The sequence below is a fragment of the Zychaea mexicana genome, assembly GCF_025766255.1.
Source record: "Zychaea mexicana strain RSA 1403 chromosome Unknown BDB00scaffold_24, whole genome shotgun sequence".
Taxonomy (NCBI): Eukaryota; Fungi; Mucoromycota; class Mucoromycetes; order Mucorales; family Lichtheimiaceae; genus Zychaea; species Zychaea mexicana.
In genome coordinates this window covers 42243-64882 of record NW_026516687.1, presented here as the reverse complement: position 1 = coordinate 64882, position 22640 = coordinate 42243, and the positions used below count along the sequence as shown (strand labels likewise).

The 22640-nt window shown below is 42.4% G+C and overlaps 8 protein-coding genes across 8 annotated transcripts; 3 read left to right on the top strand and 5 right to left on the bottom strand.

Moving 5' to 3' along the window:
* Positions 1-28: 28 nt before the first annotated feature.
* BDB00DRAFT_276638 (Sin3 binding region of histone deacetylase complex subunit SAP30-domain-containing protein) lies at positions 29-763 on the top strand. The gene is made up of 3 exons (XM_053116758.1): positions 29-266; positions 348-528; positions 616-763. Exons 1-3 carry the CDS (start codon positions 108-110, stop codon positions 648-650), a joined length of 375 nt encoding a protein of 124 aa, XP_052981140.1. The 5' UTR covers positions 29-107; the 3' UTR covers positions 651-763.
* A 146-nt stretch (positions 764-909) lies between these two features.
* On the top strand, positions 910-2713 carry BDB00DRAFT_276663 (DnaJ domain-containing protein). Its single transcript, XM_053116759.1, has 8 exons — positions 910-1170; positions 1279-1292; positions 1368-1396; positions 1492-1661; positions 1745-1808; positions 1887-2128; positions 2204-2402; positions 2479-2713. The coding sequence occupies exons 1-8, from the start codon at positions 1045-1047 to the stop codon at positions 2679-2681; spliced, it is 1047 nt and encodes a 348-aa protein (XP_052981139.1). The 5' UTR covers positions 910-1044; the 3' UTR covers positions 2682-2713.
* Positions 2714-6747: 4034 nt separating this feature from the next.
* On the bottom strand, positions 6748-7242 carry BDB00DRAFT_276543 (uncharacterized protein). The gene has a single exon (XM_053116757.1). It carries the CDS (start codon positions 7091-7093, stop codon positions 6824-6826), a length of 270 nt encoding a protein of 89 aa, XP_052981138.1. The 5' UTR covers positions 7094-7242; the 3' UTR covers positions 6748-6823.
* Positions 7243-8645: 1403 nt separating this feature from the next.
* BDB00DRAFT_937952 (kinase-like domain-containing protein) lies at positions 8646-11027 on the bottom strand. The gene is made up of 6 exons (XM_053129264.1): positions 10412-11027; positions 9701-10272; positions 9522-9604; positions 9319-9426; positions 9095-9235; positions 8646-9009 (listed from the first exon to the last, which is right to left on the bottom strand). Exons 1-6 carry the CDS (start codon positions 10762-10764, stop codon positions 8836-8838), a joined length of 1431 nt encoding a protein of 476 aa, XP_052981137.1. The 5' UTR covers positions 10765-11027; the 3' UTR covers positions 8646-8835.
* A 467-nt stretch (positions 11028-11494) lies between these two features.
* On the top strand, positions 11495-14402 carry BDB00DRAFT_760969 (armadillo-type protein; the record flags this gene model as incomplete). The annotated part of the gene is made up of 10 exons (XM_053119244.1): positions 11495-11705; positions 11960-12111; positions 12203-12384; positions 12479-12545; positions 12632-12868; positions 12952-13066; positions 13193-13337; positions 13434-13534; positions 13705-14042; positions 14109-14402. The coding sequence occupies 10 exons, from the start codon at positions 11495-11497 to the stop codon at positions 14400-14402; spliced, it is 1842 nt and encodes a 613-aa protein (XP_052981136.1).
* Positions 14403-14748: 346 nt separating this feature from the next.
* Positions 14749-15528, bottom strand: BDB00DRAFT_816157 (uncharacterized protein). Its single transcript, XM_053122965.1, has 4 exons — positions 15477-15528; positions 15263-15405; positions 15035-15151; positions 14749-14946 (listed from the first exon to the last, which is right to left on the bottom strand). Exons 1-4 carry the CDS (start codon positions 15501-15503, stop codon positions 14865-14867), a joined length of 369 nt encoding a protein of 122 aa, XP_052981135.1. The 5' UTR covers positions 15504-15528; the 3' UTR covers positions 14749-14864.
* Positions 15529-17256, bottom strand: BDB00DRAFT_816153 (checkpoint protein Hus1/Mec3). The gene is made up of 8 exons (XM_053122964.1): positions 17081-17256; positions 16883-16994; positions 16765-16777; positions 16511-16687; positions 16331-16438; positions 16082-16256; positions 15880-15993; positions 15529-15795 (listed from the first exon to the last, which is right to left on the bottom strand). The coding sequence occupies exons 1-8, from the start codon at positions 17121-17123 to the stop codon at positions 15644-15646; spliced, it is 894 nt and encodes a 297-aa protein (XP_052981134.1). The 5' UTR covers positions 17124-17256; the 3' UTR covers positions 15529-15643.
* BDB00DRAFT_816149 (UNC-50) lies at positions 17234-18668 on the bottom strand. Its single transcript, XM_053122963.1, has 7 exons — positions 18484-18668; positions 18338-18384; positions 18244-18269; positions 18077-18142; positions 17879-17999; positions 17528-17775; positions 17234-17456 (listed from the first exon to the last, which is right to left on the bottom strand). Exons 1-7 carry the CDS (start codon positions 18622-18624, stop codon positions 17332-17334), a joined length of 774 nt encoding a protein of 257 aa, XP_052981133.1. The 5' UTR covers positions 18625-18668; the 3' UTR covers positions 17234-17331.
* Between the last annotated feature and the right edge of the window lie 3972 nt (positions 18669-22640).

Below are 22640 nucleotides of genomic sequence, written 5' to 3'. Positions count from 1 at the left end.
AGACGGGGATTCGTAGCTCAGCAGCATCTTCTTCTCTTTAATTCATATATCCCAACCCCCTTTTTATCTTACAGTCCCTCTATACATTAGTATATATCAATACAATAATGCCTGCCATGAAATCGAAACCAAGAGCAAGTGCTATGAACGGCACCAACAACGCCAACACACAGCCTTCCGTGAAACACAGCAGCGGCAATATGGATCGTGAACGTGACAAACGACGCAGAACAGAAAACAACAATGTTGGCAAGGAATTCCAGACTGTAAGCGAACCCTGCCTCCGTGTGCCTTCAGAACATGTACTAAAGTGACACATTGAACGGCCAACCTGATTTCTATACTAGATCAACTTTAACTCATTGGACATGCCGGTGTTACGAAAGTATGCCCGCGTTCACAAAATTAAGGTGCCTTCGAAATGTAACAAGGAAGAGCTCGTGGCAGCAGTTTCTCGTCATTTTGCGAACCAGACAGTCAAGGAGGTGGATGCCATTACGTGCTTTCTTTACACTGCACGATACAGAGGTAACTTTTTGCTTGGAGATCTCTCACAGTGTGTGTGTGGTAGTGGTAGTGGTGTCGAGAAGACTTAACGTATTTTCTGTATTACAGATAGCGTACTTCGATTGCCATTGAATATCCACTGATCGGCAGGCCGGATCTTTCTCTCTCTCTCTCTCGCTCTCGCTCCGTTAAACTCTCATCGCCACCATCCCCATTTCTCTCTAATATCCTTCGTACTATCTTGCTTTTGACTTTCTCATATCCCATCTGACGGGCATCTATTTAGTGGTTTTACCAAATTAAAGACTCTTGTTTTACTCTAAGAAGTTCAGAAGGCGGATGTTGATGTCATTGTGGAGTTTGTACAGGTTACCAGAAGCGGAAAGAGAGGGGTTCTACAATAAGATAATGATGGTGCAAAAAGAGCAGACTGTGTATCCGCGTGACCCTTGTTCTATTTTTCTTTTTCTTTCTCTCTTTCTCTCCCTCTGTGCTCCCCAACCCACTTGGACGATATCCTGCCATACTACTTGATCGATGGACTATTACAACATACTCGAGTTACCACACGATGCGTCTGAACAAGATATCAAGAAAGCATACCGCCAACTTGCATTAAAATACCATCCTGACAAGAACCATTCGCCCGAAGCACCCGAAAAAGTATACTTCTGCGTCTAACATAGCACTATATACATACTTTGTGCATATAAGAAAAGCTCACTCTACTCCCTTTGCTCTATCACATCGCTGTCCTGTCTACTTTTTCAGTTTAAAGATATTAGGTGAGAGACTACAACAAGGAAGAGATTGGAAAGAGTAGTAGAAGGGGCTCACCAATTTCTTTCTTATGTATCAAGTCGCGCATATGAGATTCTGTCGGATGAATGTAAGTGATTTCAAAATGTGAAATCCGGCAAGTGGGGAACGGCCAGAAGGAGAGGTGAGAACTGCTGCAGTGTGTAACGTGTAATTTTCATGCAGCCAAGCGGAGGGTCTATGACAACAAAATATCGGGTGCTGCTGCTGCTGCTGCTTCTTCAGACGAGACCCCTTACTTTTTCCATTCAACGCCAAGGCAACAACAGCAGCAACAGCCACCATGTAAGCAGAATCGATTCAGCTATACAGACGATCCATTCACTGGTTTTCATGTAAGCAGTCATTGGACGGAATAGAAATCACCCGGGACCACTGACTGATTTATAATACCCATTGACCCGAAATGTATCTACAGTTCCGATCTCCCGAAGAAGTGTTTGCTCAGTTTTTCGGTAGCCGTGATCCATTCGCTATTTTCAGTAAGGCCTTCCCTCTTGATAGAAACACATTTTGCAATGAGGATCTCTCTGAGTGGCTGTAAACACTGTTTCCATTAGATGACCCATTCTTTAATGGCGCACCAGGTGGTGTTGGTGCTGCTGGAAACGATCCATTTGATTTCCCATCCATGTTTGGCCGAACCACAAAAACAACACGACAACCAGGCAGCATGTTCATGACAACAAGCTTTGGCGGGCCAGCGGGAGGACTAGGCAGCAGAACATCAACAAGCACCACAACACGTTTTGTCAATGGCCATCGAGAAACAGTAACTATATCCACAGTGCAGGACCAGCATGTAAGTCGTTTCTGCACTTTACAAATGTGGGCCAAGAAGAAAGATGATAGCGCCTAAATATGCGTGAATCTGCAGGGAACGCGAATCATCGAAAATTATGGTCATGGTCAACGCCGTGTCATTGACAATGGTGTGGAGGTGGAAAATAATCTTGACGATCATCAGCGAAACTATTCCTGTCTAGGCGATAGGGATGCACCGATTAATACGATCCATCAAGGACAAGAACGTGCCCGACGTCAACCAGAAAGTACACAGCACACCAGGATACCAGGTATTGTGCTATAATATAGAGTGTAACATGGTTGATAGCTCTCGATTTTTCCATGTGCTGATTGTCTTATATGTAGTAATCAATCAAGAACACGATTACGATACTAGCAGTACCAACAGACTCTCAGGGCAAATGCCACCGACGATGAGTTACCCAGGGAATAATAACAGCAGCAGGTTGTCCGATTACCAAAGCAATGGACTGGAAGCGGGACCCATTCATCAGCGTAACGGTGGTGGGCTTTGGTACTCTTTGAAAAGAATATTCTGTTGTTTCTAAAATAAACAAGTAAAAGCCACTTTCTCCAAACAGGAGACAGAGAGAGAGAGAGAGAGAGAGAGAGAGAGCGTGTGTGTGTGTTAAAAGATAAGGTTAAGATAGAGATGCCATTCCATTTATCTGGGACATCCTATCTTGCTGCTGACGATTCTACACGCCTCAGAAAGAAGCGTAGACAAGATTGTCCATCTCCATCATCCATCATTTCTGATATCTCCTCTTCAAGTATGCAGCATCGCAGTTATTCCCGCTCTCTCCTCCCTCTCCACCGTCCTCCGCATCTATGCGCATTGACGCCCGATTTGTCTTTTATGTTGGTTCGTGGCGAGACTTGCCTGCCACACACATCATCACAAGGAACAAGTGTCTTCATCGTCCAAAGTGGGACACGAGTACACGGGTGAGCATTTTAAGATTAGACAGCTTTTCACAAACTATAATCTTCTCTGCTAATAGTACGCATATCATATTGTGGATTGCTACACACACACACACACACACACACGAGCAACACAGCAGGGTTTTCTGTCCTACCCATTTGGGGCACAGGGCACACACATATTTCAGCCCTCATGACGACAATGGTGATCAAGGGCACTACCACAAAAGAAAGTTACCGTTTCTTCTCTTCTTTCTCGTTCTACATGATTCTGCTGTATCTCTGTTTTGCTACCGGCTGCTTTCTTTTTGGCAAGTCGGACTTTGTGGGTAAGGTTGCGAAATCGTCATTGATCGCATAATGATAGAAAATGTGGCATGTGAAGAGAGACAGAAACAGGCAGAAGAAGATGATTTCTGCAGAAAATAGGTAGTACCTGACATATCGTGGAGACGGACATTTTCGATAATACTCTAGCATATCCTAACGATACAAATAACCACAGAGATAACCAACATCGATCATCAACAACAAACATACGCGGTAATCATCGTGTGTCTGCCTCTCTCTGACATGCATGTTATTGAGGAGACATGAACATTTATTTTATGTATGCTACAATACTATGTTTCTTTTGCGGGTGTTGTTTGTCGATCGATTGTGACAAACGTTTGTTACATAACAGAATCCAAGTGTTACTGATCTGTTCTGTTGAACTAAGCGGTCTTGTTGTCTCTTTGACTTGGCACCAGTGATTTTGGCAGTGGTGCTGGCTGCAGTGGAGATTTGGTTTCTGTGGCAACGAATGAACTTTTTATCTCGCGTGAATCGCGACTGATTTCTGTCAGTTAATTTGCGATATTTTACAACTGGCATCATTCCCGGCCGGCGTGTGAATAATTCGTGTTATACTAATGACAGGCAGTAGTAGTATATTCATGTATCACATAGATCATTCCGATAGAAATCTTAATGATTTCTTCTCCTTATGGCATATCCGATTCGTGAATGACGTTGAGTTAGAGGTACTATCCGTTTGCGGGAACAATACCTTTGTAGTTTATAGGAGATATAGAAGAGAGACTATTATATTACACGCGTCGTGCGTTAGTTAGATTTGGTTTAGACGGTCACTCGTCAAGCTCGCTTTGCGTGAAGGAGTTTTCTGTTAGTGTTGTAAATTTAGGATACCACGATGTAGTAATGTTGCTGATACCTGCACCACCTGAGCTATACATACGTTTTATGCCATCGGTTGGTCCGGCAAAGTCAGCTATATGCACTCAAGGATAATAATCACGGTACTTATGCTTGGATTTGACTACGATCTTCATGCTCGTTTTTGGATAATATCGCTAGGAAAAGCTAGAGTGGAGTATCAAGCTAATGAATAATTCCCTCGACAACTTATATTGACATTGCACAGCTAACAACTTCCCTTGTTCTTATGATCCTCGTTGTACGAGTACTCGCTGGGCTGTCATTCGATCCCACAAACTCATGCTTGCTATGCCAGCAAGGTTTTTTTTTGTCAATGCTAGCTGGTTTTCGGTTATTGATACTTTTGAAGACGAGGGACAGTATAGAAAATCTTTTTAATAGGAAGTTTGCTTTAAAGATCAGCTTCGTCCTTGTGTTTTTCCTTTTACTTGATAAGTATTGCTAATACCATAACAAAGAGCACATGTTTGATAGACGGGGGACAACAACAACAAGGCCTTTATTTAAATTGGTCAATTTCCTAAAGAGGCTCGTCCAAAAACGAGAGTGTCGATGTCTTAGCTTTCCGGGAAGGTGCATCGGCATCTGCTCCCGAACCCTCTACCACAAAGCTGGGTTCTGTCTTGGTCGCTCTATGGATCTCGGAGGGTCCGATCGGTATTGAGATGCCAGCGGTCTCACCAATCCACTTACCTACTTAGAAGTCGCCCCGTGCCTACAAAACAAGCCTCAGCACCCACCCTTGCGCTTACCTACCCTCACTCACACTCACACACACTGAAAAAAAAAGGAAGGGACTTACCACATGTGATCGAGAAAAAGCGAGGAAGCAGCACGCTGCGGAAAATGGGTGCCTTTTCATGCACACGTTCAAGACCCCGCTTCTTTTGAAAAAAAAAAAAATAATACCCCCACTCCCATCCACAGGTCCGTGCTAACAACGCGGGGAACAATGACAGATCTTCTGTATCGTAGCGACAGTATGTAACACTATTACAACGCGCTTTACCACACTTTGGTACGCGTTTTTCACCTATTTTTTTTTTGTTTCTATCTTCGCGTAGTTCGTTCGCAAAAATAATCGAAAGGAAAATTTTTTTTCGGAGGGTACCAGCCGAAACCTGCTTTTTGTTTTGGTTTTGTTTTTTTTTCACATGTATCATACATCACCCGTACACATGCCGAGGAAGTAAACACCACGTCTGATTGGCTTTGTGTCGCTACTGCTAAGGGAGGTGGATGAGAAAATGAGCAAGCCCAACAGCACTATCAACCTGAAGAAGCAGCCTGTATCGATAATAGTAGTTCTAGGATGACGCGCATACTATGCTGAAAACAGCCATGCTGCTCTATAGTCTGCCCTTGACAGTTTAGTTTAAGCTGTCCACATCCATCATTGCGGGCTTGGAGGATCGGCAACCGATAATTGCGTGAGAATCGATGTCTACTTGGGAGACGGAGTGCTGGGAGTCTCTCCTGTGAAAATCGTAGGCTGGACCTTATGGTGCCTTGTGCGAGCAAAACATCCCCTTTTCTTTTCTGCCGAGCATCAGCATCGTTGAAGAAAAGGAGAGGGTGTGTTGATATCATCCAAACGTCAAGTCGTTACAATATTTTGAAAGACACCTCTTTCAAAAAATGGCATTTCTGATATATTATAGTGCACGCCACGCTGAACGCGAGACTCGTTTACGCGACAAGGCTAGCAGCAGCATGAAACAGCAAGTTCAGGAAATGGTATTAGGGAGTCCTTGAACAGCCTGGACCGCAAGTTGCCAGTCTATCATGATCATGTGGGCGTGTGTGCGCTGCGCACTGCTTTCCATGAATTGCAGGGGTTGATGATACCAAAAGATATAAATACGCCCACATTTTTCAGGCCATTTCGTTTTTTCTCTTCACTCTTTCTTTCCTTCATTTTTCTTTTTCCTTCACTCCCTTGGTTCCTCCTGGTCTTTCTCTTGGCTCTTCCCTTGGCTCTTCCCTTGGTCCTGGTGTTGCCTCCGTTGCGCCTGTCCAACCCTTATTTCCGGTAATCCTGGCTGCCTCCAACTGGTCCCTGCTTTGGTTTGTCCAGTCTCGCGTTCAACGGTGTTGGTCACAACCGGTCTCCTAGTGAGACCAGAGGACAGAGAAATCGTTCTCGGTTTCTCGCCATAGAAATATGGTAGTGTCCTTTTGGTTGGATGCCTTGTTCCCGGTCTGGTCTACTATGGTGGGAATCGCGTTCGACTCTCAGCAATCGACTCTCGGCAATCGACTCTCGGCAATCGACTCTCGGCAATCGACTCTCGGCAATCGACTCTCAACATCGACTCTCAAGGCTAGACTCATCGCTTTTTCTCTTCTCTTTTCGATCACGTATGGTAAGTCCCTTCCTTTTTTTCTGTGTGTGTGAATGTGAGTGAGGGTAGGTAAGTGTAGGGGTGGGTGCTGATGCTTGTTTTGACACGGAGCGACTTACTGTATTAGTTAGGTTTTTCCCACCATAGTAGACCAGACCGGGAGACAAGGCATCCAACCAAAAGGACACTCCATATTTCTATGGCGAGAAACCGAAAAGGATTCCTCCGTCCTCTGGTCCACTAGGAGACCGGTTGTGACCAACACCGTTGAACGCGAGACTGGACAAACCAAGCAGGGACCAGTTGGAGGCAGCCAGGATTACCGGAAATAAGGGTTGGACAGGCGCAACGGAGGCAACACCAGGACCAAGGGAAGAGCCAAGGGTGACACTGGGGATCGCGTTCGACTCTCGGCAATCGACTCTCGGCAATCGACTCTCAACATCGACTCTCAAGGCTAGACTCATCGCTTTTTCTCTTCTCTTTTCGATCACGTATCATAAGTCCCTTCCTTTTTTTCTGTGTGTGTGAATGTGAGTGAGTGTGAGTGAGGGTAGGTAAGTGATCGCGATTGGTGAGACCGGACTGGGCATCTCAATAATAATCGACCTTCCGTGATCCACAAAGCGACCAAGACAAGACCCTAGCTTTGTGGTGAGAGGGTTACGGGAGCAGATGTCGATGCACCTTCCCGTGGTTGCTCCTGTTAGTATCTGCGTAAGAGCAGAGAAGCTAAGACATCGACACCCTATTAGTAATTAGTAGTTAAATGTACCAAATAAAAATTGTTTCTTTTAACTTTTCACCCGTTAAACTTGTATGTACATGTTTGATATTGATGTAAGACTTCTTCATGCGAAGCGAGGAAGGAGCTCAAGGGCTCGTTCAAGAAGATGATATATGTTCAGATTTGCTGCGAGATCATCAATTTTGTTCCAGATTGCACAATGGAGACAGTTGCAACGAACAATATAGTTGCCACTGTGATCGTCTGCAAAGCAGTCAATGTCGATGGAGAACAAACTCCGGTATATGGAATGAAATTTGCAGCGCGTGTAGCGATCCTCTACAATTATCCTTTACTCAACTCCACAAATGGTTTTTCTCATTCTCAAATTCCAATTCTCCATATTCCCACAGCGGGCGAGCTGGGTAAGAGGCGAATAAGAAAAAAAAATATGAGTTTGCTAACTGTGAGTAATGTTAGCTGGAAGTGCGCATACTGTAGGGATTCACATTGCGTTTAAGCGTTGCGGCAAAGACAATTCTTCAAGTTATCATCTTGAGGCTCATAAACATCTTTTAATAGTTGGCATTCTTGCAATCAATCAGTTATAAAAGTAATATGCCAAAAGACCGACCTCTTTACCATTGCACAGTAGTGCCGCTGCTACGTTGATGGAAGAATGAGTCATTCTTTTATATCTTGTACGTTGACACAGTAACTCCAATGCTATGATACGCAATATTAGTGAAATTTGCTCAATACTACCAGGTATTGCTTCCCCAGGAGCAGCTGCACATTTTGTCTTCAATACTGGCACAGCTTCTCAGCAAATCCGCATCGATGCACCTGGGCTACAAGTGTAATCTTACAAAAAGAGTAACAAATGCAAAGTGCGCCATGATTCGTACCTTCTGAACAGCATCCTTAAAACCAAGAATGAGGGCAACCATCATTGTTCCCTACCATTTCTTCTTTCAGCTGTTATGCTATATTTGTTGTGTCGTACGGCAAATGAGAGCGTTTCATAAAGTAGTCATATCTCTTATCATAGGGCTAGGCTCAGGTCATGTAAGATATCGGCGCCTTACTATTATATGTTCTTCCGGAGCATGATACTTTTTTTTGTAAAGCTAAATATGTTGTCAATTGATACCAAACCCGCTTACAGTGAGAAATAAAATGGTACAGAACATGGGGACAAGTACTTGTTTGGGTGCGAATATCTTCTGCAAATTATAAGAGTATTGTATCTCAATTTCGGTATGGGAGGAGAACTGACTATTCGTTAAAATGTGGAAAGCGAAGACAAAAACTTTAAAAACAGAAGGAAAGAATTCCCGCCTGCGGCCACTTTACAGAACGCTTAATGTGATATTGCCTCGATGAAGTGATGATAAGAAGGATCGATATTACACATGAGACAACTTTTACTGATCCATCAAGTATGGAAAATGTGCATACGCTGAAATGGCAGCAAAAAAGCTAATTTTTATCAAAAGCACTTGTCAAAACATGCGAATGAGCAACGTAGCTAAAGTTTTGAAAGTAATCTCTCATATGTGCTTCGAGGGATGCTCCATGGTTATCCACAGGTGATTCTTTGATCGCCTCGCTTGTGAACTTGTCAGAGAAGTTCTCAGCAAGCTCAGGTTTGGTCTATTAGAACAATTATTGGGAATTAGCATGTGAGATCGACCGACAAGGAATGCGCATATATAGGTCTGAATAAAGTGAAACTTACAACAACAGGTATAATGGGAGGTGTCATTTTGCGTGCCTTGAGGTCTTCCCAGTTGATTTTGCGGAACCAGCGGTGTGATTTCACGCGCTTGGTGCCATCATTGCCACTTCCAAGACGACCATTTGGATTTTTACGGAGGAGCTAAAACGAGCATGTCAGAATAAGTAAATTGTTCCTGGTGCGTTTGTGTGTGTGGGAAAAAGAAGGACGCCGCCGCCACTTACTCTGTTTAGTAAATCTTTGCCATCATTGGTAACATAGTAAGGTACATTTAGTTTCTTGTTCTGGATGGCATCAAGCGTTTTCTTCTTATTGTTTGCACGGAACGGAGTCTGTTTATAAAGGTAGAGCGATTAAGAGTTTAGATAACGAGTCAATTTCGTTCGTGGGCGCCTAAACATGTAAAACGAAATACCAGAGAACTTACATCGCCCGTAAGCATTTCAAACATTAAAATGCCCAACGTCCACCAATCAACACTTTTATCATAGTGCATCTCCATCAGGATTTCTACACAATACACGCATTCGTCGCGTCTGTATCAGTTTATAAAGCAATATTGACGTCATTGATTCCTCTCTCTCTTCGTTCGATTTAGGATCTTACCAGGCGCCATATACTCGGCCGTGCCACAAATGGTATTAGCCTTGCCATCCGCACCGAGGGCTTGTTTACTAAGACCGAAATCCGTCAAGAGCACGTGGCCTTCGGCATCCAACAAACAGTTTTCGGGTTTCAAATCACGATACACAATACCGAGCGAATGAAGATGCTCCAATGCGAGCACAAGTTCTGCAATGTAGAAACGTGCCACTTCTTCAGAAAACATTTGCTCTAAATTCATCGCAATGACAATAGTAGTAAAAAAAACAGCAATCAGTAAACAGCATGACATTATGCAAGGGGTAAAAAGCAAATAAACGCAAATACCTGCAGCCATCTGTGTGAACAGTTCTCCGCCCATGGCATATTGCAAAATCAAGTACAGGCGATCGTCCGTCTGAAATGCATACAGGAGCTGCACAATAAACGGGTGTCGGACTTCTTCAAGAATTTCACGCTCGGCCTTGGTATGTTCAGCATTTTTCGCATGCACAAACAATGAGGCCTTCTTTAATACCTTCATTGCGTACAGTTGATTCGTTTCCACATGACGACAGAGTGACACTTTGCCATAACTACAATCATGGAGGATACGTCATTGATTAATTTTGACTCTACACATAGCGTAGACTTGACAATGCATGACCGGCCCAAACGAGAGCATCCTTTGTCAAAGCATCATGTAGTGCAAAAATAGAAAAGGAGAAAACTTACGCTCCACGGCCAAGCACTTTTAAAGTTTCAAAGTCGGCCTTGCACGCCTTTTTGTGTGTACGTTTTGATTCTTGAACGGAGGACGAGACATAGTCTTCGGCGAGTGGCACTTCGTACAGTCGTTCACCAGCCGCGATTGGGGTCGGCTCGGCTGCATCGTTTTCTGAGGCATAGCCGCTTTCAAGACCGCCATTATTGCTGTTGTAAATGCTGAGGATACTGCCCTTGTTGACGCTGGTACGACCACCACTATTGCCGATCGCAACCTCGCCATAGTCGCAATCGTTGTCATCGCCATGATCGCCACTGTTAATGGCCAGATCGGCTTCATCGAATTCGAAAACAGCACTCATCGAGATTGAACAAGCAGGAGGAGACAGTTACTTGAGGGTTTGTTGGATAAGAAGGGTTTGGAATATAACAAATAATGTACAGTTAGGTAGAAAGAGAGGGGAGAGATATAGTAGCAGTAGTGATAATAGGTAATGTAAGATGCAAGAACCTAACGCTGAAACCCAATGCAAAGACGACGTGCCACCAATCCGAGTTTAATAAGGATCAAGTCAGTTTTCATACAGAAAAAGAGTTGAAGAAAGAGGTTTTCCAACAAAGAAAGAAGAAAAGGGATGCGAAAGGCATATTGCAACTCATTCAAGAAATAGGGTCCGCACTCGGGGGGGGGGGGATCATCCAGTCACGTAAAAAGAGATTTCGCCAATACGGTTACATTGAATCGGATTTAGGCGAGACTTCGTTGCACATAATCCAGCTCTCCGTCTACCAGCAAGAAAAACACACACAACCCTTCTCTTTTTATTTTTAAAAAAAGAGAACGAGAGAGAGAAACTATTTGTTTTAAAGTGCTACATATTTACTACCACTACCACTACCACTACTATCACCATCACCATCACCACCTTTGCGTAGATACCTAAAAGACCTACCCTCAGAGACACCGCAACACTACACAGCCTTCTTTTTATCACAAAACTTTTTTTCTTCTTCTTTCTCTTCATAATGGAAGTCGACACCAAAGCAGCCCCTCCGCCATCCACCAACACTACTGCCACTACCGCAGACTACATGGACGAAGACCCCATCAATCCCTCTTCCGAGCAGCACCAACAGGATGCACAAGACCAGTCAGATGACCTGTTTGCCGTCGCCTTGTTGATTGATGAACTGAAACACGAGGACGTTCAATACAGATTGAATGCCATCAAAAACTTGCCAGTCATTGCCAAGGCATTGGGTCCAGAACGAACACGTAATGAGCTCTTGCCATTCCTTCAAGGTAAAAATATTGGACACCTCCAAAAACACAACTCGATCCTTCTTTTTCTTTTTTCCCATCATACACGCGTCCCAACAACTTTTTTTTTATTAATGAATGGGTGCCCGATGCAAAACAACAACGCGTTTGCCCAATCTACTTTTTCCTTACTCCAACTTTTTCTTAACCCCTTCTCCTTCCCTTCTCCTTTATACAATCCAACTCTATGAGACAAAGCAACTGTGGTTTTATTTTCTAACAATTCTATGAATCAGAATGTATCGACGATGAGGACGAGGTCTTGGTTGTATTGGCTGAAGAGTTGTCCAACCTGACTGAATCTTTGGGTGGCCTTGATTTTGCCTATCATTTGCTCGTACCTTTGGAAAATATAGCAGCTGTGGAGGAATCCTCAGTACGAGAAAAGGTAATGAATGTGTGAAAAAGGAAGAGAGAAAGGGTGGTCTTTTGACGTATCGTTTAAAGAATGAGTCGTTCTCACACTGTGCATTTCTTAGGCTGTTCAATCACTTTGTCAACTTGTTGGCATCCTTGCACCAAATCACGTCGAGCAATACTTTTTGCCTCTGCTGAAGCGCTTGAGCATGGGCGAATGGTTCACGAGTCGGACATCAGCTGCGGGGCTTTATGCTGATACGTACAAAAGAGTTCCGGCCAATGTGCAGGTTGAACTGAGAAAGTGTGTTTTTCATCGCTTTGTCCATGATGATGGTCGTGATAACTTTGAGGGAAGATGTACGAAACATGTTTCTGATTCGTGTGCTTTTTTCTAGCATGTTTGCTCAGCTTGTACGTGACGATAGCCCTATGGTCCGAAGAGCCGCTGCAAAGGCATTGAGCGTAAGTTGAACGATCTGGCTGACTTTTTTTTTGGAGGGGGGCATTAGTTGTCGGTAACACACAACTTATGTGTGTGCACCTTTTAGACATTTGCGCAACAATTGCCTGCAAACGATTTGCTTGGTGGTGGATTAGAGCTTTTGCAAGAACTCGCACAGGATTCGCAGGACTCTGTTCGATTGTTGGCTGCCGAAGATTTAGTAGCATTCGGTAAAATGTTCACATCCGAGCAAAATAGCCAGCATCTGCTGCCCATCTTTAAAGCGTTGGCAGAGGACAAGTCATGGCGTGTCCGATACATGGTTGCATCCGAATATGTTGAGGTAACAATAATAATTTTGTGATCTTCTAGAATTTGTTCCATTGTAGAAAAGACGCTAAATATCTCCATATTGGTGAATTTTAGATTGCTCAAGCATTCGGCGAACCTATTGTGCGTGAACACTTTACTGAACCTTTCCTTAGCTTTTTGGATGATCCCGAGGGTGAAGTTAGAACGGCAGCAGCAGGACGGATCACTGGTATGCACATCATCATCACCATCATCATGATGGTTGTTCTTTCGATGGTAGACTTTTTAAACATTTCATTGCTTCAGTCCCTTCTAATGATGTTCCATTTACTGGCGTGGGTGATGTGTTTTTTAGGATATGCCCAGCTTGTAGACAAGGACGTTGCCATTGAGCGGCTATTACCGTGTGTCAGAGATCTCGTTGCGGATGAGAACCAGCATGCCCGTGCTGCGCTTGCAAAGGAAGTCAGCGGTTTGGCTGTGATCGTTGGACAAATGCCGTAAGTATCCCACTATGACTAGAATATATATATAGTCTAAAAGACAGGGGTCAAAACATGCTGATCCCGATGTTTTTCTTCCTTACCGATACATAGAACTATGGAGTACCTGTTGCCTACATTCTTGCAGCAGCTCACAGATGATTTTCCAGATGTGCGGCTGAACGTCATTTCCAGCTTGGACGAAATTAACAAGGGTAAGTAAAAAATCAATTGGGTCGGGTCGGTGATTAACCATAGCATTAGTTGGTAGCAATAGCTATTTGGAGGCAATGTTAATGGAGTGTCGTGTGTGGCGATCACAGCAGGAGTTCCCGAGAGGAACAGGGCTTACTAACTCAAATATGTTGTGGGTATGCTCATGTAGCCATCGGAATCGAGCGTCTTTCACAAGCGCTCCTTCCAGCCATCCACGAGCTATCCGAAGATAAACAATGGCGCATTCGACTTGCTATTATTGAATATATCCCTCTATTGGCAAAGCAATTTGGCGCACAATTTTTCGAAGAGAAGCTCTTGGATTTGTGTATGGCCTGGTTACGCGACAAGGTGTTTTCGATCAGAGAGGCAGCCACAACAAACCTCCAGAGACTAACCCAAGTGTTTGGTGCTGGCTGGGCGGAAAAAGCCATCATTCCACGAGTGCAAAAGATGGCGAGCGATGATAATTATTTGCACAGAATGACGGTCATCTTTGCATTGACGGTACGTTCCAAATACCACGTGCTGTGTGTAACTATGGATTTCATGCTAAACAACGCCATTTAATAGACCATGGCAGATGCACTACCAGCAAATACTGTTCGAGAGTCTGTGCTCCCCACTGTGATTGAATTATCGAGCGACCCTATCCCCAATATCCGGTTTAATGTCGCCAAATCTTTGGAGACGATGATACCATTGCTCAAGCAGAACCAGGCCATGTTAGAACTCGTTTCTAGTATGGCAAAACCGACGCTGGAAAAGCTTAGCACCGATAAGGATGGTGATGTTAGGTTTTTTGCCCACCGAGCATTGGAAGCAGGTAAAAGGCCACCACTTACTACGAATGCTACTGCTAGGTGATTGAATGTTTGTTTTGGAACCAAAAGACTAACACTGGTTTGAACGTAGTTTAAAAGAAACTTATCCACCACCGTCCTTTTATAAAAACAAGAAACCCCCTTTCTTACACATCATCTTTCTGCTGTTTTTTTTTTCTTCTTCACTGTCTTTCTTTTTCTTTCTGCCGGCAAACAAAAAAGACCGATCACCACTTATCAACGACGGCGACGACAACGACTGCAACCGCACAATTACCACCAAATCCCCTTCCTCACGAAATTCAACAACACAGTATACACTATACGAATGTGTATATACTATATAGCGCGAGAAAAGATTAATCCATGTCTTTTGTATATTACATACTCCTCTTTTTGTTTTGTTTGTTTCTTCTCCTGCAATTCGTTTTTTCCCCGCTTTTTCAAGTGTCTCTTTCTCTTGCAATGGTTTTATTTCGTTCACACGGTTTGGGACTATGGTTTTTTATCCCATCATTTCGGATACATCAAGATCAAACATGCTCTTTGGATCTTGCTTCAACTTGGTTCGATCATCCTTGACAACTCTGCAGTTTGACGGACCAGAGAGGGTTTAATATGAGTGCATTTGTAAAAAACCCACCCATATCTTGTCAAAGAAATCAATTACTATACCTGCTGTCAATACGCAGATCACCAGTTTCAATGCCAACTTGAGGTTCAGGTGTCACAGCATCGAGAACATAATGATTATCACAGTGAGGGCAATATTCGTCCTCATCTTCGTAATCTCTATAATGGTTGGTTATTCACCAAAAGGCCATTTAGAAAAAAAACACGGCAGCTTCAAAAAACATACACAAATCTAGTCAATCAAGTAAAATAGTATTTTGTATACCCTACCTCATGTCTTTCCGAAAAGCCTTTTTGCATTTTTTGCAAGCAAACACCATCTCGTCTGTTTTGCGTAATGGATGATCAGATACTTCGGCATGACATTCTGAACAATCAAACCATCGACGGCAGCATTGTGCTCTAATAGCAACCTGATTCGCCCCAACCGGGTTGATGAGTGGGAAAAAAACTAATATATTTGATTATATTTTTTAAGCAGTACCTGTGCGTTGAGAATGTGTTTGCACATTGTTTTCTAATGAGGGTATATAATATGCGAAAGAAAGAGAAAGAAAGTAAGGAGGGGAAGAGTGTACAAAAAAAACGTGGAATTTTCAGGTCCAGCGAGATAACCACTTCAGGCACAACAACAGACAGATTGAGAGCAGATCAATCAAAGTACACCGGGATATGACAGGTCATGATGGTCCGCGGTGTGGTCTGCGGTGGTGGGGGTGGTTGTGTTTCATCTCCTCCTCTTGAGCGATACATGTCAATATTCACATATAGATAGAATGCAACTTGGAGCTCATCTGTCAAAGCTTCGAAACATTTCTGTCAGCTATGCTGATTTTTATCAATGCATCCTCACCCCGTTCAAAATATTATTCCTTATTTTTACTTACAACAAATGACATTTTGTGGATCCAGGTGATAGCTGTTAAGAAAGCTGACAAAGTTATCCGTTGATATCTTGACCGAGGCAAATCGAGCGGTGTCATCCGGAAGCTCGTGTCCCGCTAATAGATTCATCCCAAGATTTGGAGGGTGAGAGTTCATCCAAAATTTCGCGTTTTCGTCTGTTCTGTAACTTGTCTTTTGGTTTACCTAATTGTGGATTTTCCAAGTGTCGATAGACGGTTTCACATTGTACTAGTTCGGTTTCTACTACCAGTTTAAACACGCCGGCCATGTTTGCGGAGAGCGTCAAGTATTTGCCCATAGATTTCAATCGACCAGCGGTGGTTTTCAGGGCGTGCAAGCTTGGTAAAAGAATGTATGCCTGTTATTTCAAAATAATTAGTAAAAGTTAAATATTCAGTCGTCGAATGTTGCAAAGCGATAGTGGAAGTTTACATCAGGTGTGCTTGCTATTGTAGGCTCCCTGATATGTCGCATTCGTTCTGGTGGAATGATGGATACGCTTATTTCTTGGCCAATGGTGCTCGAAGACCCCACTCTATTCTATATAGTAGTCAGTATACTTCAGCAAGAACTTAAATATTGACTGTAAAGTATTATGGACTCTTGTTTTACCTCAGAAACCATGCTCCAATCTAGGACAGGTTGATCACGCTTTTTGCGCAGCGCAATACGGACGTCGATTGCTTGTTGTGCAGCCCGTGTTGCTCGAACTAGGTCATCAATAACGACTGACATGTTGATTTCGTTGTTGGATGTACTTTCTACGCGATAGTTCGAGAACAACGATGCCTATAGTTATAGAAATCAGTATATCTTCAAGTATCAATACTGTTGTTTTAACTCGAGGTCGACGTCGTTGTACATACCGGCTCTGTTTTACTGGTTAAGATAGGATGCATATATGTAGTCAGCAACATTTGAAAGCGACACACATGTCTATGCCAAACGTATCAAATACGGCATAATATACGATAAGCTACTTACGTCCACGCTTGAATACTGCCGTCATTATCAGAATGTTTGATCAGTCGCACACTGTCCTTGCCCAAAGACAGAATGCACGTTGGTCCGAGCTTTTCGAGCGTCAACGCGATCTCTAATTAATAACGTACGGTCATTGGGAGTCAATCGCTTATACGGAATGTATATACAATAATATAGGAGCGTGAAAAAGCAACATACTGCCGAGACCAACAGGATTAGCGAGATTGGCACGAAATCGCATGATCGATCGAAAAGTAGAAAACGTGAAGGAACGAAAGAAAGCGTGTGCGACGCTGCGCTTTTTCTAAATCTGGGAAAGAAATTAAAGGCACGGTTTGAAAGAGAAAGCAATTCTATTCGTGTACTTGACTTTATTTGCATGATAATAATCAAATGGTATTAATATTATTATACTGTTATTACGTTGTATAGGACAACTACTGCTACTTTTAGCCAAAATAAATGGACAGGACATGTTGGCTAACGTTAAGTCCAAACAACGAAGCAATGTACAGAATGACGCAGATGACAATGGGGTACAGAAAGAGTTCGGTATGTACCAGAAACGGTAATGCTATGGAAGAGCGCATTAACATCCACAACTCCTTGCCTTTTCAGTCCCTCCTTAGTTATTTGAGAGCTTACCGTTGAATCCAAGAAAGGTGCCATAAATGTACCATACCGTAGCAGCAAAATACATGGTGTTGCCAACAAATAGTGAGATCCAGTTGCTGCGTTGCAGTAGTGGCATGAAAAAGAATTGTAGGACATAGAGGACGAGGAACAGAGGGAAAAAGGAGTTGCAATGCACATCAAACGAGTATGCCCATTCTACTTTTTGATCCACTGCGTGTGCCATATGATTGTGCGTCAAGAATCGATTCGTTACGAACCTATTACATATTGGGTATACAGTTAGTCTTCCCTATCCACAATCTTGATCCTCCATCTTTTTTGTTTCTTGAGCTATGATATATTAAAATAACTACTACTAACCACGTAAATGTTCCCACTAAGGATCCCACTAGTAAGAAATCAATAAACACCATAAACAGCATTGCACGCAATATGCCAATCATTCCCAGACCATATACGAGCCCCCATGCAACAGCCGATACTATATAACCAGGTGCAAATTTAACATTTAAAATATAATAAACAAACAAAACACCCAACCCGCTCAACCACACGTACCGCATAATAGTGAAGCTAATAAAACCAAGAATGCCGGATCGTCTCGTGCCCATTGATTCTTCGTTTCTGAAATGTGGAAGAGATTCGTTTACTGTCAGCTACTTTTTTTGGTTGCCCCGTGTTTGCGTCCATTCCTTCCATTATCATCACTACGAGGAGATACTTGCGTTTATGATAATATATATTCCGGTACCTGTAAAACGGTCAATGAGATGTCAATAATCGTTATAGCTTATTCAGCTTATTCTTCTGGAGACTTACACTCTTCTTGGTGCAATCAACAGATAACCCATCTGCCATAATGCAAACTAAAATATACACAAAAGTAACCGGCATGAGTGTTTTTATGCTTGTGAACGAAAGGAACTTCTTGAGTATTCAATAGGAAGAATGGTGGAAAAGAATACCTCAAAGTCCATTTGTGGAAACCGGAATATTCTTCGTATTATTAATGGAATAGAGCGGGAGGAGCGTCGATGTCGACGTGAACCGTCGAATGATGGCGGTGAGCTACGTGCATAGGTGTTAGTGGTTGGCAGCAACGACATATTTCGTTTGTGTGTATATATAATATATGTTGAGTGAAAAAGCACTGAGCGACGATCCTAGCGGGGTACAACGACTACACCTACTCTCTTGTCAGCACGGCTTGTCACGCGCCCATTTTCCCTGCCACTACTTTCTACCCCACGCTTTGCGTGCTTACTTGAAACATGCAGGAATTTTTTTACAGCTACTATTACGAGTGTATTTAGCTGCATGTCCATTCAGCTTACAAAGATATAGAGCGTCAATCAATGGGCCGGGAGGATACGAATTTAACATCCTCCATCGCCTACGAAAATGGACCATCAAATACGCTGTTCAATTTGATTGGACGCGCTAGCAAGTAGTATTTATGCTGGATACTTGTTCAACAGTTATACTTTATACTATGAATGAGCTATTCTAAACAAAATTAATCGTATAATAGTATCACTGTTATATATTTCATATCCTTTTTATATAACATGATGACCGTAAGAACCTACAAGAGTCTGTTCTATTCTTGTTCGTGGTAAACTAGTAGTATCGCAGGTATCTTCGGTCAACAGGCTTCTGCATAAATATGTACTAAATAAGCATTTATCACATTCAATAAAATAAAAGTGGATCCTATCACAACAATCAATGTGTGACAGCTACATGACCTCATGTAGCATCATGTTCATCAGTTTTTTTCTATTCACGACATATCATTCACATTTTCTTGACTACAGCTCACCTATATTCATCAACCATCGATGTCGCATCATATGAGCGCAATCAACGACAATAACGCCTATTCGACTGTATTTGAGCATATACATACGGTATTTGACACAAGTTATATCATGAAGCGATCAGGATAACCACAACAGCAATAAACAACCATTGACAAATCGAAAACACTGTGGCCACCCTTATCGATTTTAGAAATATATGCGTCATGGCCATGTGACCGCAGGGGAGGTTCGCCGACCGTCACGCTGATGCTTCTACCATAATTAAGATGAGCCCTGAGTTAGCCCTCGGCCATGTTTGTGCAGCGCAACTCTATTTGTTGCCGAAGTGAAGTGATTGCTACTTGTGAGCGAGGTTTCAAAGCTTTACATGGGCACAGAAACCCGACTTCAGAAACACAGCTTAATCAGCTCAAAGCGGACGCCGAGCGACGTCTCAAGATACTAATCGATCCCGTCAGCCATCTTCTTCCCGAGATTATCGAGCACCATGTTTTGCAACATTTGCATCAAATGAGTTATTGCGGCTAAAACTGGCCACAACTACCTGGTACGAGCGAATCACTCGACTTCCATCGCTGTGGCGGCCCATACAACTTGGCAAAGACGGCAAAATAACTTGGTTGCTGCTTTCTTCTTCCATTGGACAACATGCATGGGATTTGATATAAAAAAAATACACCACGAAAAACTCGGGCTATGACCGAGATCATTGAATTAACTCACAAGAAAAATGTATTCTTCATGAATACATGCTTTTCCTTGACCGTCAACTTCTAAATATACTTCTATGTTTCCCTGCCCCCACCCCCACTCCAACCTGGAATATCTGGTCAACGGGAACATGCCTCTGAAAAGATAATTGTCAATGTTTCTAATTTGAGACACGTCGGTGTGAGCGGCCAAGAGACTGAAGTTTACCTCAAAAGGCTGTAATTAACTTCGCCGCAGCATTATACCATTGTCAGCATTGATTTGAAAATGACTTTTTATAGGTACACCTGAGAATATCTTATGGTAATCCTCACAAGTTGTCCTTTGCTCCGTTGCCTATCAAGTCCCACTACTGACTGGAATGTCTTGGAAGCAATCGGGCACAATTTGTCGTCTTTGCGAGCAGTCACCATCAGCAGACACGACTGTGGAGTCTCAGAGCGCGTCATGTCAATTCAATGGCGACAGGCAACAACAACCACATCATCCTCATAAGTGATGATGCTCCAAGCAATTTATGAGTATTGGGTAGTGAAGACCGAAAATAACGATTTTTCGCAACAGCGTGTACAGCGGTTCATCGGCTATGATCTCAGTGCACACTCGTCACCTCTCATAGCAACACGCTTCTAGAGCTCATGACAAATTGCGATTTAATTTTTCGGATAAAGTACATAATATAGAACATATATATAATTTCAATCTGTTTATATTTTAATAAAATTGAATTTTGTTTAAATAAAAAGATAAAATGGGTGAAGTGGATGATATAGAAGATATAATCAACAGTGATTCTTTTTAAAAAAATTTAAAAAGAACATTTACAGTATTACTAAAAAACTGGAAGATTTAAATATCTAGAAATTACATATAATGATGTTATTAGATCGTTTAAATTCATAATAGATATTACAGATTCGAAAAAGTTAACTAAAGAATATAAATTTAAGAGAAGAAAGAAAACTAAAAAATTCAAGACTAATCATGACAAATAGCGCCAGCAGTAGCTCTTACAAAGCATCCGGCGCCAGCTCATCCCTTCCCAATCTCTTCTAGCCGATGTTATTTTATAAGGCTGATGGAATTGGATTAGAAACTTAAATAAAATTTTCAAAGATCAACAACTATATGAATGAACTTGCTGGACGAAAGTACGTTGAGAAGGGAACGAGGAATATGCCAATATCTAACCAAACAAAACTGATGCAAAGCCCTTTTTCTCCGTCTTTGAATGTATATACAGTCGAGATCGATATGCGATTATTCATTAGAGTACCTTTAATCGATTGCTATTACATTTTAAAAATAAAACCCTGTAAATAACAAAAGATTACGGTACGCTATATATCTGGACTCCAAGTGAAATTTGTAGATGAATACCTCGCTTATCATTCAGCGCGCATAATTTTGTATGCCCAGGAGCGCGATCGCAGGTACGCTTGGATTAATATGAGGATACGATACTGAAACCTCGGCGATTTCATACTTATTCGCTAATTGTTAACCCTCAGTAGCATATCTCGTATTTTGAGCTTTTTTCAAATGAACGTCTACGAAGGAAACTATAATCTCGCCCGAGTTGTTGATCAATTGAGCGAGTTATTCAATATACTTGATCATATTGTTGTCAGAATACACACTGCTGTGTAACCAAGTGTCTTTTCTTATTGCCGTATAGCTTCCATTTATTTTTAGCTTCTTGTAGCTTTTAAAAATTACGCGTTTTGTAATTGCTTCCTATTGAATATACTGTTGTCTGGACAATTCTTTTTTGATATGGAATTTGCACTGGTCAGCAAAGATGTACACTTGGTTAGTTAAATCCTGGATCGTGTCCTGTCAATTGTTACATATTTTTAAATTTAAAGATAGTAGCACTAACGTAAAAAGAGAGCTAACAACACGGTGGTCATAATCTATTATCCTGTTTCTTCTTAAATAAATTCCTGTAAACATGCAAGAGAGAGAAAAAGGAAAACACGTGCTGGATGTAGTCTCTATTAGCGATGTTTAAAAGGAAGCAGTGTCTGGCCCTTGTTGCTTAATGTATGATATGATGCTCAGGTGTAAAATGTAGTATACCACACATATAGTGGCACACAAAGCCCCTAGCCACAGTCGTGCAAGAATTATTACCTTGAGGCTAGAAATCGGTATATATATTTTAAAAAAAAGGTCTTTCACCAAGTACGACTGAACGGGCGTATTGACGATCAACTTCTCTCCGCACAGACTGATGTAGTGTGCATTCTGCTCCCTGTAGGTACGTCATTTCTACAAAATACATCCGACTCTAGGTCTCCCGCGTACATGCATCAGCATTTCAACTCAGTGAAAAGGCTCCCGCATGGAGGAACAAGGGGTAATTTGTGTACTCCTCCAAAGAAGGAAAGGGCCAAATTGTGTACTATGGCTTGGGTGCGGGCTCGGCCAATAGTTCGTGTTGATGCGGGCTTGGCGATAAAAGGACAGACATCAATTAAGTGTGTGCGTCAACTTAAAGTTTTCCCGGACACAAATAGCCCAATTTAGGTAAAATAAAAAAGCTTCACGCATCGCTGCTGGAAACGCTTCGCTTCTTTTCTTCA

What these genes read in the sequence shown, in the direction of transcription:
- BDB00DRAFT_276638 (XM_053116758.1), top strand. Translation starts at nt 108, where the DNA reads ATGCCTGCCATGAAATCGAAACCAAGAGCAAGTGCTATGAACGGCACC. An exon ending in TTGGCAAGGAATTCCAGACT is followed by an intron (nt 267 to 347) that starts GTAAGCGAACCC and finishes TTTCTATACTAG; the next exon opens with ATCAACTTTAACTCATTGGA. An exon ending in TTACACTGCACGATACAGAG is followed by an intron (nt 529 to 615) that starts GTAACTTTTTGC and finishes TCTGTATTACAG; the next exon opens with ATAGCGTACTTCGATTGCCA.
- BDB00DRAFT_276663 (XM_053116759.1), top strand. Translation starts at nt 1,045, where the DNA reads ATGGACTATTACAACATACTCGAGTTACCACACGATGCGTCTGAACAA. An exon ending in ATCCATTCACTGGTTTTCAT is followed by an intron (nt 1,662 to 1,744) that starts GTAAGCAGTCAT and finishes ATGTATCTACAG; the next exon opens with TTCCGATCTCCCGAAGAAGT. An exon ending in ACAGCACACCAGGATACCAG is followed by an intron (nt 2,403 to 2,478) that starts GTATTGTGCTAT and finishes TCTTATATGTAG; the next exon opens with TAATCAATCAAGAACACGAT.
- BDB00DRAFT_276543 (XM_053116757.1), bottom strand. Translation starts at nt 7,093, where the DNA reads ATGAGTCTAGCCTTGAGAGTCGATGTTGAGAGTCGATTGCCGAGAGTC.
- BDB00DRAFT_937952 (XM_053129264.1), bottom strand. Translation starts at nt 10,764, where the DNA reads ATGAGTGCTGTTTTCGAATTCGATGAAGCCGATCTGGCCATTAACAGT. An exon ending in TTGAAATGCTTACGGGCGAT is followed by an intron (nt 9,427 to 9,521) that starts GTAAGTTCTCTG and finishes CTTTATAAACAG; the next exon opens with ACTCCGTTCCGTGCAAACAA. An exon ending in CTCCCATTATACCTGTTGTT is followed by an intron (nt 9,010 to 9,094) that starts GTAAGTTTCACT and finishes TTGTTCTAATAG; the next exon opens with ACCAAACCTGAGCTTGCTGA.
- BDB00DRAFT_816157 (XM_053122965.1), bottom strand. Translation starts at nt 15,503, where the DNA reads ATGTGCAAACACATTCTCAACGCACAG. An exon ending in AACACATTCTCAACGCACAG is followed by an intron (nt 15,406 to 15,476) that starts GTACTGCTTAAA and finishes GGGGCGAATCAG; the next exon opens with GTTGCTATTAGAGCACAATG. An exon ending in GATCTGCGTATTGACAGCAG is followed by an intron (nt 14,947 to 15,034) that starts GTATAGTAATTG and finishes GTCAAACTGCAG; the next exon opens with AGTTGTCAAGGATGATCGAA.
- BDB00DRAFT_816153 (XM_053122964.1), bottom strand. Translation starts at nt 17,123, where the DNA reads ATGCGATTTCGTGCCAATCTCGCTAATCCTGTTGGTCTCGGCA. An exon ending in TAATCCTGTTGGTCTCGGCA is followed by an intron (nt 16,995 to 17,080) that starts GTATGTTGCTTT and finishes GTTATTAATTAG; the next exon opens with AGATCGCGTTGACGCTCGAA. An exon ending in CAATAGCAAGCACACCTGAT is followed by an intron (nt 16,257 to 16,330) that starts GTAAACTTCCAC and finishes TTGAAATAACAG; the next exon opens with GCATACATTCTTTTACCAAG.
- BDB00DRAFT_816149 (XM_053122963.1), bottom strand. Translation starts at nt 18,624, where the DNA reads ATGTCGTTGCTGCCAACCACTAACACCTATGCACGTAGCTCACCGCCA. An exon ending in ATTAGCTTCACTATTATGCG is followed by an intron (nt 18,000 to 18,076) that starts GTACGTGTGGTT and finishes CTGGTTATATAG; the next exon opens with TATCGGCTGTTGCATGGGGG. An exon ending in CACCTTTCTTGGATTCAACG is followed by an intron (nt 17,457 to 17,527) that starts GTAAGCTCTCAA and finishes GCTCTTCCATAG; the next exon opens with CATTACCGTTTCTGGTACAT.